This window comes from Lepeophtheirus salmonis, chromosome 1 (assembly GCF_016086655.4).
Source record: "Lepeophtheirus salmonis chromosome 1, UVic_Lsal_1.4, whole genome shotgun sequence".
NCBI lineage: Eukaryota > Metazoa > Arthropoda > Copepoda > Siphonostomatoida > Caligidae > Lepeophtheirus > Lepeophtheirus salmonis.
Genome location: NC_052131.2, coordinates 17,998,639 through 18,012,297, shown reverse-complemented (window position 1 = coordinate 18,012,297; position 13,659 = coordinate 17,998,639). Strand labels below are relative to the sequence as shown.

Below are 13,659 nucleotides of genomic sequence, written 5' to 3'. Positions count from 1 at the left end.
TTTTTAATATCAAGCTATATTGTTTTTATGTGAGTTTTTTGCAAAAATGTTATTTTTTAGAAGAAAAATACAGTATTGGAAGTAAGGAAAAAGAATGACTTGTGGTCAGTGCTCCCTAGAACTCTGGTCCACCTAAAAGCAGACTCTGTGATAACAAAAAAATATTATACTAAATATATTTCAATCGAACAACAGACTCAGTCATAAGAACATCTCGTCTCAATTACTTAATATAGATAATTTAAAAAATATATATATTACCTATAATAATTAGAAATAAATACCAGGGGGTATCGTATGGTATTTTTTTTTTTTTTGAATGTTTTGAAGATTTGATGAAGACAACTAAAGTCTATTCAAAGATGATTCCCGTCCAAAGCCATATTTTTTTCTCTGAATATTTAATTTGGAGCCTCGTTTATGAACACTAAGCACTTCAGGAAGAAATACAAAAAATTGTGCAGCTCCCAATTTTTCATTCTAAAATTTCAAAATAGATAAATAAATCTTAAAAAAAGAGACATAACTACTTTTACCAGATTCAAGGACAAACTTGTGTAAACCAAAAAAATGTTTTTTCATAGTCGACACATTTAAACATCTATTTATTGAGGAAGATTTTTTTAACAATGACTTCTTTCCAAAAAAAAAAATTCTTCTCTCTCTCATTAAATTTTATAATGAATATTTTGTTGAATACATATTAATCTGTAATATTTTAATTTCGTATTTTTGAATATTTATATACTTTATAATTCCAAATTAGTTTCATTTTTGTATCTATTATTATTTTTTATTTTCTTAAATACTTAATACTAACATTTGCATTTTGGCATTCTACTCTACATACATGTACATAAGCAAAAAAGTGGTGGAAATAAGAACAATATAGGGTTGTAGTAATTCATGCCACTTTCATTTCAATTTATGTATCACGGATGATGATGAAAAATGAAGCTATATAAATTTTACAACTACTTTTACCAAATAGAAGGACAGCTTCATATAGCTAAGGAAAAAAAAGCTATATTATTGTCTATTTTTAAGCAGTAAGTGTTCTTAGACTCTGAATTCTTCTCTTAGAACAGTACAGTACGTATTTCAGCCCCAATCGTAAACTCTGAATTTCTTGTAGGTTGTCTTGGAATTTTTATTCACGATATTATTCAAACAAAGAAAGAAAACCTTTAAAAATCGTCCTCCTTTTGTCGTTTAATTGGAATCAACTGTCCCTGGATAATTTTATATGTCTTAGAGAGTCCTACAACTCGCATAACATGAATTATCCTAGAAGCGATTTTCCTGTCATTTATAACAGTAAATACTGGAAGTTGTTCGATGCCTCACATTTACCTTGGTGCCTCCATCACCAATTATATAATCTCCATTTGAAAGTTGAGTATCCTTGAGCAATTCAGATCTTTTAAATATTTGTCGCCTCCATACGCATGTGAGAGCTAAGAAAAAGCAACTATTTGACTTATTTCAACCATTATTTTAAGTATATTTCAGTTTATATAGGAGCTTCATGTCCACCCTTGATCTTTTACATTAAATGGTTTACTTATTTTGATCTCAGTTGCAGGAAACTTTAATTTAAAGTCCTTAGGCATGTAAAGGTCGCTAATATCCTTGGATATAAATAGATCAATTTCTTAAAATTGATAATATAAGAAATTGAACCACGTTTTATAAACTTTCTCATAGATTTTTGATGAATTTGTAACAAAATCGAAAGCTCAAAATTATTTTTGTTTTGAAAGAGCTTCATGAGGATCAAGAAAAGCTCATTTTTTTGGTGTTAAACCGTGATTTTTTTAGTGAAAATGTTTGGTATCAGACCCAAGACATGAGGAAATGTAGTTAAAATGATTTATATCTTTGATCTCTGTGTAGTAAAAATAGTTTGAAAAATAAGTATTTTAATATTTAAGGCTAAATTTTAATTATTTAACACATCTGATGAGTCATGAACAAAATTTTTAAAAGAAAAAATGGGTTCGATGAGATTTTCTCAGGTAATTAATCCACCATTTCATACAAAGACTCCTGTCCCAAACAAATTTGTACCCACATCTTATTGGTTAACCAGGAACAACACAAACAGATGGCATATCAAGAAAACTCTTAGTCAGGGATTGAAGCCTTTGGATCGAATAAAGTGTGTGGCCCGATACAAAATCATCCTCAACATGCTTACAAAACAAAACTCTTTGCCTCCTCACAGCCTCAACAGTTCCCCGTAGACTTTGGTACTTTTGGGCATCTCAAAGGGAAGCTTTTAATAGTCTCATATAATACAAAGGAACAATTGAAGGCCCCCATAATCACTGCTTGGGCCAAACTATAGCCGAGTTTCTGTAAAAACTGCTGTGCAATGTTCCACACCAGGCTGGAATTGATGATTAAGGCAAAATACGGCTTTACTGATTGAGAATATAAATTAGGCGTCCCTTCATAATATTTGTTAATAAAATGTTCCAAATTTTATGGTATTTTTAAAAATATAAAAAGTTTTGTAATTTTCAAAAAGTGTTGCATTTTAAACAGAAGAACCTATATTATAATAAAACCATGAATGTTTTTAGCAAGATATATGCAATAAATATCTTATTTGGCTCCATAAACCATCAATTTTCTTGGAAAAATTCAAAGGGCCGACAGCCCTCAGGATCAATAGGACCAGTCTTATGACTGGACTGGGCCAAAAACATAAAGACCAACTCCACGCTTTGATATATACCTTTGACTTCCCCAAAATATACATTCCGCCCTGCCACAATTGCTTTTGGAAACCCAAAAAAGTAAAGGGAGCTCCATGAATAACTAATGGTAGTCTTAGCATGTATACATATCATGAAAATAACCCAATAATTGAAATTTATTGGAAGATTTGCGTGATTATTTTTTAGTTCATAGTCAAGGAATGAGCCATGCTATATCTTGAAGTTATTTATCAAAAATATCCATAAATATAATTTTAATTAAAGACATGAATGTAGGTATACTAACTTATATGCTTTATTCTTTTAATAATACATTTAGGTTATGTATAAACTATAAATAGATATAGCTATATATGAAAAAGGTTAACCTAATCCAAAAAAAAAAAAAAAACAGAAATCCTCCTTAAAGTAAATTAAAAAATAAATAAATAAAACAAGAGTAATACTCTATCAATATTAAAGAGAAGAGAAGCACGTAAGAAAAAGAAATTATCTGGTGTGGTAAAAAAAGGCATTCAAAAAAACCAATCTCCACCCCTCCCCCCCAAACATTCATACACATACAAAAAAACTTGCTTTATAAAAATGCTCTGGAAGGATAAATCAGATCACAATTATAGACAAGACTACAGAGAGGTAACATATATCCAGACACCATTTTTTAAAAGTTAGATTTTTTTTCTTCTTCAAATTTTATTAAAATCAATAAGAAGAGTCATGGAGTTGATTTTTTTGTTTCATTAATACAATGATTTTTTTCAACAACACATTAAATTATTTTAAAATGAATCTTATACAATAAAATACAAATTTACAAACACCCCCTTTCCTAGTGTTTTAGAACATGAAATATTCCACGGAATGGACTTGGTTCTGGATCCTTCTCCTCTTCCATCAAAGCCTAGTTTTTGCTGTAGATGATAAGGTAACGAATATTGCATGAATATCCAATTGATTCACAATTATGGCTGCAAAATTATGGAAAACTTTCCATGGGAATTTTGGGGAATTAATGGGGATTATTGACTTAAAAGATTGTTAAACTGGGAATTTTCTATGTTGAAGGCTAGATACATAAATACTCTTAATGAAAAATGTTTTTTAAACATATTTAAACTAATAGAGGATAGTTTATGTGTATGCATGTTTGGATGAACATAAGGCATTTTTTTAATAATTTAATCTTGTAGGCGTTTGGATGTAGCTCTGAGAGCTTCTACAGGGTGCACTGTATATAGTGCTCCCTGATGTAAATCATATACATATTTTTGATCTAAAAACAACAACAATGTAGTCATTTATTCTGTTGTGTCTGTCATTTTTTTAGGATCGAGGAGTGCGTTCCAATTTATTTACACTAGTCGATACCTTAAAGAAGATAAAATCGATCCCTGGTGTCGTTATTGAGGGTGTTTTTCCTTTTTTCTTTTTTTATTATTCCATTATATAATAGAACCAATTTAGTAAAAATGTAATATTTTACTATTATATTGCAATATAATGAAAAAAATTATATATTTTTTGCTCTTAATACATATATCTTATTTGTCTTAATAAACCATGGATATTGTTAGAAATAATTCAAGGAGATACAATTAAGGACCGGCCCCAAGATCTGACTGTCTTAAGGACCGATAGGACCGGTCTGGACCTAATAAATAAGAACAGACACAGCAGTAGTCACGTCAATAAAATTTATCAGGCGTTTTGCATTTAACATTGAGCGTGTGTAGCTAAGGCTCCGCCAGATTACACTCTAGAGATATAAGTAGTACTTGGAGTTATCAGTCATAAAGTTATATTCATTTTTTTTTTTTCAAGCTCTTATGATTATTTCATTCTTGAGGAGAGAACATCAAAATATTGAGAAACTACTTTTGAGTGTGCTCTGGAAAAATGGTGAGTAACATCGACGATGATATCTTGGCTAGTTATCTCCTATATTTTTAGAGGAAGTTTGTCTGTTTGATGACCCTTAATAACTCCAGGCAATCCCGGGTACTACCCTAAGTAAACATACCAAAAAAAAAAAAAAGTTGCTACATTGAATGGGTGTAAATATTATCCGGAGTAAACTATTGAAATTTCTTCCGATCGGAATTGAATCTTCTTCTTTATTGTCTCGTTTATATTTATCCTAGACAGCCAATTACTCGCATTCCAAATAGGAACATATAAAAATATCTACAAGTTGGTGAAAAATGACATTTTTTAATATTCAGATAAATTGTCATAACGTATCATGGTAGAGTTATGTGAGAGGAAATTCATACATGAGCTCTACAATGTATTTTTTAAAGAATTAAATCCATCATGTTTAAAGAGGTGGTCCCTTTTCGTTATTAGCCTCACTGTTCCCTGATAGCCTGCCACTATCCAAGTGTTTAAATGAAAACCCCTCTTTCTCTCTTCCACAGCCCTAACCAGTTTGATAAGATCTATCGGGCTAAAGTTTTAATTGAAATCATCTCTAAAATATTGTCCTTTTAAATGTTTACGGAACATTGTAAAATCACATAACCTACTGATTACAAATTTTCCGAACATTTAATGAAAACTTTCCACTTCCATACAAATCTATCTAAATTACAAAGAGGATCTTTATAAATTAACACATTTTCTATTTTAATAAAATATGAGTGTCATTCACAAATGGAGATTACAAAGGTTTTCAAATGACACTTAACATCAAGTTCATATGGATTCATTTTAGTCAATTTGTATACATCCATAAAAAATATTTTGATATGAACAGCCGTAATATTGTAACTCGTACCTACAGAGACTCTAAGGAAAGAGACGACAGATATTTCATTCGGAAAAAATAATTTATCACCTTGAATTATGATAGGTTGAAAATAGTTGAAGTTTTTAATATTCATTTTTTGCTTGTGTCACGATTAGGGGTAGGATTTTTGTAAATAAAGTTTTATAAGTTTTATTTTCCTGACGCTCTATAAAAGTCCCTTCCATAGTCATTGTTTGAGCAAATGAGTAAACATATTTGAGAGACATGTTTTTTGCTTTTATCTCTTTGAGGTCAAATTATGTCCAATTTGGTTAGCTCCCTGATAACGTCACACATATATAATTTGAGCCCCACTTCCAAAAACATTCCAGAGCAGGTGCAATAGACCAGCTAAGACATACAATTATGGATCAGTAACTCAATTCAACTCTGATTTTTGAGGAACTACCATTTTGAGGAATATTTGTGTATTGATATATCGTAAAACAAATCATTGATAGGAACGTATAATTCGTCATTAAAAACCATCAGTTCACTTAATAAAACTTATTTTATGATTTTTTTTTATAAAAAATGGTAAATCTTAACCTTAGTCTTTGATCTTAAATTTTTCAAGGCTTTGGATTTTTTTTAAATATGTAAAGGTAGAAACCTTTTTTTTAATGGTAAAAACTGTAGAGTGGAAAATTCATGTAATTGGGAATAGTTGTGGGATTGATAAAAATTATAACTTCATTTATTTTTTGTCCATTATAATATTTTCATATAAAAGAGTAAATCGATTATTAAGAAAATACTACATAAATGATGTTATTATTTTTATCAATTGAAGTTGGATTGAGTTACGGATCCGAAATTTCATTTCTGAGCTGGTCCATTGTCAAAAATAATACATATTAAATATTAGCCAAATTCGCTGCCACGTGAAAATTTCTTATGAAAATTTGGATACTCCAAAGGATATTGAACGTAGAAAAAAGAGAACGCTTTCAGGTATCTCTTGGGCAGCAAAGCTTCTTTTTTTTTTTGTCTGAAATGTCTATGAAAATCATAACAAAATGATAATCAAACTAAAGTTCAAAAAACTAATAGGAGACTAAAAATAACAATATTTTATTTCCACAAAAGTCGTATAGTTCTGTACGTTGTGATTCATATCAATCTCCTCTTATTCACATTTGTAAATACATATAGATAAATTAAGACATCATTAATTATTAAAATCTATTTCTGACCAACGCTTAATAAAATTGCATATAAGGAAACAAGAATATTTTTTCTAAAATTTGAAAACAAAATACATTTTCTAACAAATTATAGTTCATTTCAATGAACAAATCTTGCTGATGAATCCTTTGGAGCCTCTGCAAATTGTACTTTAAGTAGCAAAAATTTATCGCCACATTTATAGAATTAGGAAATTAATAAATTACATTTCTATGACAATATTGGCCTAAATTAAGTCAGATAGGTAAAACAGAGTTTTTAAACTACAGTTAACAATCTCAGGTATTTCCTCATCCCTGAAATTTGAATTCAATGGCTTTAATTGATGCTAATATTTCTTTGAAATATTTACAATCATTTTATAATTATAATGATTAAACCTAACCTTTGTATATATGATTGCTGTATTTTTCATAAAAATAAATAGGTTTTTTTTAACTAAACCCCGACATGTAGAGTACATTGAAAAAATACATTGCAGTCAAGATTAATAGAAATACTATTAACCTTTATTGTAACCAGTAACGCTAAACATATTATGTATAATTTAACTGAAATTTCCATTCAAAGGGAAGTGCTTTAAATCCATGCGAAAAATTACAGCCAAAAATAAAAAACAACGAGCGTGAGAATGTGTTTCATTGAGTACAAGATAAATTAAATTATTACTGCGAAAAGGCACATAAATAATAGCTTTAAACTTTTCAGAGTGGTTAATTCACATTTACATGAATATTAATATCAGGGGCGTTTGTAGGGGAGGAGGCTTTAGGTCCCTCTCCAATTTCTAAAAGTGCCCCAAAATTTGCTATTCGTGTTTCTAGGATACTTATCCCGTACACAACTACACCCCTTCCCAAATTACTATGACCTCTTACAACCGAACGCTAAAATCTTATTTTTAGCCTTCATCGTTAAAAAAAAAAAAAACGTTCCATTCACAAGCCTGGTCACAGCTGATTGTAGCTGATCTAATTAAAGGTATTGACATCTAAGCTGCTCTCCTTCAAACCTTCTTCAAATTGTCATGTTATCATAGAGAAAGGAACAAAATGTGGTGACAAAGAAGGATGTTTACTTATAAGTGTAATACAGCTGTTGTTTTGGGTCTACTTTTAGATATTATGCCATGTTATAATAACAAGGTTAGACAACAAGGAAACACAGGAGATTTATTAAGTAATGTTCTTTCTTTCTCTTTCTGATGACGCCATTGGGTGCATTTATTTGGTTAAGTGTGCTACATAAAAGGTAAAAATTGTAGTAATTTAAATTAACTTCTTCATGGATTCCTTGTTAATTAACACTAGATTAAAGGTTTTCAATGATTTTCCATCGTTATATTCCTGTATGTAGGGTCCAAATGACGTCATCTGTTTTACTATTAAATTTTAGAGTGAGAACTGGAAATCGTTGCTAACTAAGCTTATTATAATAACATTGATATCATGTTAAAACCCCTTGAAAAAAAATCGGCCTATTAAATTTATGTCTTTTGAAAAATAAGTGCATACCAAAGTTAATAGCTGAACCCAATGATAAACTTTTTTATACCTTTTTGCCTCTATATTGCCTTCATTTATGGTTACCACGTTCATAATTGGTTTCTTTTTTTTTTTTTTTTACATGCCCAAAATACATGCAATTTTCATCACTAATCATGAATATTTATAGATACACCAGAAGTTTCTTTTACACCTGTGAAGACACTACCTTAAATTTTGACTGATAAATAAGTAACACACCGAGAAATATATCACAGGGTGTTTGCAGACTGTGGGTTGAAGGGGCAGTATCTCCCAATGAAATTATTTTTCTTTTGGGCTAGGAAAAATTTAAGAAAATCTAGCCCCCCAAAAAAAAAAAAAAAAAAAAAATAATAATGATATATATATATATAGGTATATTGATATAATCCTACGGACGACCCTGTATACCGTAGAATCAAAAATGTAAGATGCACATATGTCAAGTTTTTATATTTTCTTCATCATTAGAATATAAATTACTCCTAATAAATAGTAGTGTCATCTGGATATTAATGCTTCTTCATAAAAGTACACTTCAATATTAGTAAAATGATATAAGAATATAATAATAAAGTAGAATAGATTACATAATTTAAAAATAACAAAATGTAAATAATTATTATGTTTTTAGTCAAGGAGCCAGCATGAAATAATAGCTACAAGATATACCTATAATTAAATACTTGTATTGAGACCAGGGTTGCAAAGTCGGAGTCCGAGTCTGAGCTTTTTTGTTGTTGGAGTCGGAGCCAGGAGTAGGAAAATTTCTACTGACTCCATCTCCACCTACATTTTTTTTAAAAAATTTAACTAAATAAAACTTATTTCACGTCCTTAACTTTATTGTATCACGCAACTTTTCATAAGAAAAGAAACGGGAGAATGCCCGAAATCATTTGGTAGTTTGTCATGTTATTTCTCAAAAAATTTGAAAATGAATTAGATATTTATATTTTACAATATTAAAATACTACATAGTATTTTATTCGATACAGTATAATAATATTCCTTGTTAATATTTTATTAAAAGCGTAGCTATACATTTTTATTTTTACACGATAGCCAAACTTTCTTCATAGAAATAATTAGATGACCAATATATATGGCAATGGATCAACAAGAAATTAAAGTTTTGTCAGTCTAGACTTGAAACATATGTGTAAAATAACTTATGACTTCGTCTATTTATCAAAAAGAATGAATTATGAAATAGCCCAAGTCGTTATCTTTATTATATCACGCAACCTTTCATCCAAAGAGAAACTGGAAAACGGCCCAAAATCATCTGGTAGTTTGCCAAATCAGTCAATCATACCAACTCCCATTTATCTCTTAAGTACCCCAAGACTATCACTGTCATATTATTTCTTTACCATTTTAAAAATAAATTACATATTATTAAAATTTACATAGTATTTTTTTCGATACTGTATTATAATATTTCTTAGTAATATTTTATTAAAATGTAGTCATGAGTAGTTCTTATGTTATTTCTTTGAAGAAATAGTCAAAATTTCTTCATAGAAATAATAAAATAGCCAATATTCTTTTAGAAACAGAGAATATGAATGGAATACCTTATAACTTTTTGTATTTATCAAAAAGAATAAATTATGAAATAGCCATGACGTATCAAGGGAGAAGAGGGAATCGACAGCTGACACAAAAATACATAAGGTATTTTTGTGTTAGCGAAGTAATGCCGTGATTTATACCTCGGCTTTTCTTGAGTGTTTGTTAAGGTTTTTTTCTAAATAGTTAGAAATTATAGGTATCGATATTGTACCGTGCTCACAATTATAAAACGCATATGACATTATAAACAATTTATAGGTAAAATCGGTCTATACTGAATTTTAAATAAAACCAATGCTTTTTGGGACCGAACTATACAAAATTCTTCCTTTACACAAATCAAGACCGAATTTAACCTTGTGACCAGTTTAGACCAAATTATTCTATGAGACCGGTCTAAACCAGACTATTTGAAGGATTAAATTAGTTAGGTCCACCAAAAACCATAACAGTCTCAGAACTGGTCTAGGATTTTCAGGCCAAAACACAACACTAGTAAATACATACAAAAGTAATTGAGAATGTAATCACCAAACATCTTAATGCTGCTATAATTATAAACACTATTCAGATTTTCAGCTACCTGGGTTGTGTTTTTGTCTTTATGGAAGAAAAACTGTAAAGTATGGAGTATTTTGTCTTTGTTGGAGTCCTTCTTTGACACATGCTAAATACTGAGTTACACAATCACAAAACTGTCTAACAATTTTTTTAAGTAAAAAAGCTTGTCTTTCTAAAGCCATCTGTTGTAAACCGATTACACATATAGAACGTGAGATACACATTACTAAATCCATTCATAGCAAAAATAATGGATTTCTCTTTACTACGCCAATTATTATAATACAGATTGTGGCGTCATAGCTTAATTTTTCCAAAAGGTAATAAAAAACGTTCTATAAATCAGAAAAAAATTATTTGGCTTTCATAATCCACATTTACAATTGAAGTTTTCAAAATCACATAGATAAGTGACGTTCCTCATTGTCTATACACTGAATAAACCAAAAAGTTTACGACCCAATTAAGCTACAAGCAATTTTCCTGAATTTTTATTCATTTTTTCAACATAGTCTCCTTGTAACTTGTAAGGTCGTCAACTTTTCAGAACCCCTCCAGTAAGTCCGTAGTTACAAAAAGGTTGTAAACCACTACTTTAAGTGATCACCATTCATCATATTCGTTGGATTTGAGAAATTTACATTAAAAACTCTTCTTGGTAAAAGTATATGTTGAGAAATAATTATGTCATAATAGAATCACACAATAAATTGCCATCAATTATTTAAATTGATATTTAAAAGGGCATGCAAAATATTTTTTTAAGCAAAATTTATTTGTACAGTCTTTTTTTTAAATGTCTATCAAAATTTCTGGCTCACAAAGAAATAATTATTTAAAAAAATATAATAGAATCTAATCTATACATATGTATAATACAGAACCTTCCTTCAATTCTCATTTTACTAATGATCTCTCTATCATATTTTTTAAGACTTTGTCTCTTCAATCCTCATCGGATTTTTGGGCAACACGGGGTCGTCGTGGAGGTGAAAATAATCATAGCCCCGAGGATCTTATATTTTGGGCGAATCGAGGTAAAAGAGTCAACTACAATCTCCCTCGTCCCAATGGATTCCTATTCCCCACAACACTTTCTATTAATCCCAATGGCAATATACTTGATAAGAGGAAGTACTTCAATTTGCCCCGACCAAATGGATTCATGTTCCCAAGCAGCATAGACAAGAGAGGAAGTCTCAATCCCGAGGAGCAAGAAATGATGAATGCCTATTACAATCATCTCATTAAGAAAAATTACAACTTACCCAAACCCAACAACTTTTTCTTTCTCTCAAAAAATGCACAGAATCCCAAGAGAGGAGATGAAGCATTTAAGAATTACAACCTTCCGAATCCAAACGGATTCCTATGGCCAACAAAGCAAGGGAAAAGAGAGGATTTATTGCCATGGAATCTAGGTAATAATAATGGGGTTGCTATCCCCTTTTTAGGTTTAGGGGTGAGCTCCCGAACATTTTCTAAAGCCCCCCCCCCCCAATTTTTATCATATCCTATATATATTTATTATGCATGCTCTTGTAAACTTTTTTTATGGTTTCGAGGTCATTAAGAGCCTGTTTTGACCGAAATAAACCCTAATTTTCCTTCTCTCTTTCTATATATCTCTGTCTTCCTCTGTATCTTTCTACAATTCTGTATTTGTCTCTGTCCTTCTAGCTTCATTCTTTGTCTATATTCTCATTTACTCAGCCCTTCAACACGGCAACCCTCTGCAAGTATAGATATATAAAATAAACCTACTTATAAACTTAAATAATAATATAACGGTGTTAATCATTTTTGGGCTAAGCCCCCCCCTCCCTGCCCCAAATGATGAAAGTTAGGAAGGCCCTTACAAATAACAAATAATATTATCCATATTTCATTCAATTTATTCATTAAATTATTTTCTTAACAGCCAAGCCAAATGGATTTTTCTTCCCCACCGTCATCAAAAATGGAGATGGGCAACAAATGGGTAAGCGCGTTGCACTAGAAGAAGAAATAGCTAAGCTTTACAACAAAAGAGGTGAAGAAGTGTCTGGAGATATATTTTTTGCGGGACGTGGAAAGAGGGGAAACGTCGATTTAGATACATTCTTTGCAGGACGAGGACGTCGACCGGATCCAGACTTCAACGATGATAACATGGACTCTTTTTGGGCTCTAAGAGGTAAAAAGAGTGAAGAGGAGCATTAAGGCCCAAAAGAAGGATACTTGAGTGACTTCATTTATTTTCATTCTCTTTAATTTTTAACTTTGAGGCTCTTCCAATGATTTATTAATTAATAATAATAAAATTTATACCTACTTATTCATTGTTTGAATCCCTATATTTTGTGATAGGTCATTGCTAATCTCATTCCATAACATTTATTGAAATATACTTTAATTGAATTAAGAGGGTCCTGAAAGGTTTTTGAAGCCTCCATAAACATGCATGACGCAAGTCATTTGTAGCTACTTGGGGTTTATTGTGTGGAAAAGTATTTCAACTTTATTATACCCTATAAGTATAATATATACATGTGTAATCCAGTAAGTGGCTGCGTGTTCCCTAATTCCAAACTATTCTCTCAATGGAATGAGAAACAAAAAATGATATATAGATTTATGTAATAATTTAGCTGTACATTAATGAATACATATTTGATTATAATAGTTTATAAATTATCTACAGCAGTCTTATTATTATATTATAACATACCCAAGTGTATTTTAGTTCCGTATCTTCAAAGAAAATGTAGTGTACCTTGCAGGAGCGGCTATAAGTATAGAGCTTAATTAATTAAGACTAACCCGGTATACAGCAATGTTCTGTCCTATAAATGACTTATAATTACTAAGAGACGCGTTTATTGCCTTTTGTTCTTAAGAAAATTCAGTCCTTCGAGAGGGAACACCAAATATCCTTTGATTGCCTCTTCTTTATAGTTCTCGATACCTATGTAATTAAGCACAATAAACCGCTTACTTATTAAAAGAATTGGACAGTCAAAAATTAAAAAAAAAAAGTTATTTACAGTTATCAAGAATTGAGCCGTAAATTTTATTCCATCATTTATCTTCTAAGAGTGTACAATTTTCTTTTCCCAGGATTTATCAAGGTTGAGAAGATATATAAAATAAACGAGTATTTCCTTAGTTTACATGAAAAGAGAAATTCTTTTGACCAATTTTAAACACCAAGGAGTTAGTGGAAGATGATTTAAATCCATTTTTTGTAAAGAGAAAAATAATTTACCTATATCAGAAATAGAGTTGTGTTTAAGGTCATGGAGAGTAAGTA

General features: G+C 30.3%; 1 protein-coding gene across 1 annotated transcript; it reads left to right on the top strand.

Moving 5' to 3' along the window:
- The first annotated feature begins 3,331 nt into the window (after positions 1-3,331).
- Positions 3,332-13,043, top strand: LOC121119676 (uncharacterized). The gene is made up of 4 exons (XM_040714414.2): positions 3,332-3,362; positions 3,560-3,651; positions 11,302-11,788; positions 12,289-13,043. The coding sequence occupies exons 2-4, from the start codon at positions 3,571-3,573 to the stop codon at positions 12,567-12,569; spliced, it is 849 nt and encodes a 282-aa protein (XP_040570348.1). The 5' UTR covers positions 3,332-3,362; positions 3,560-3,570; the 3' UTR covers positions 12,570-13,043.
- Positions 13,044-13,659: the final 616 nt, after the last annotated feature.

Excerpts from the sequence above, each read along its gene's own strand:
- LOC121119676 (XM_040714414.2), top strand. The coding sequence starts at position 3,571 with ATGAAATATTCCACGGAATGGACTTGGTTCTGGATCCTTCTCCTCTTC. Across the intron at positions 3,652-11,301 it reads TTTTTGCTGTAGATGATAAG|ACTTTGTCTCTTCAATCCTC; the intron begins GTAACGAATATT and ends ATATTTTTTAAG. Across the intron at positions 11,789-12,288 it reads TTTATTGCCATGGAATCTAG|CCAAGCCAAATGGATTTTTC; the intron begins GTAATAATAATG and ends TTTTCTTAACAG.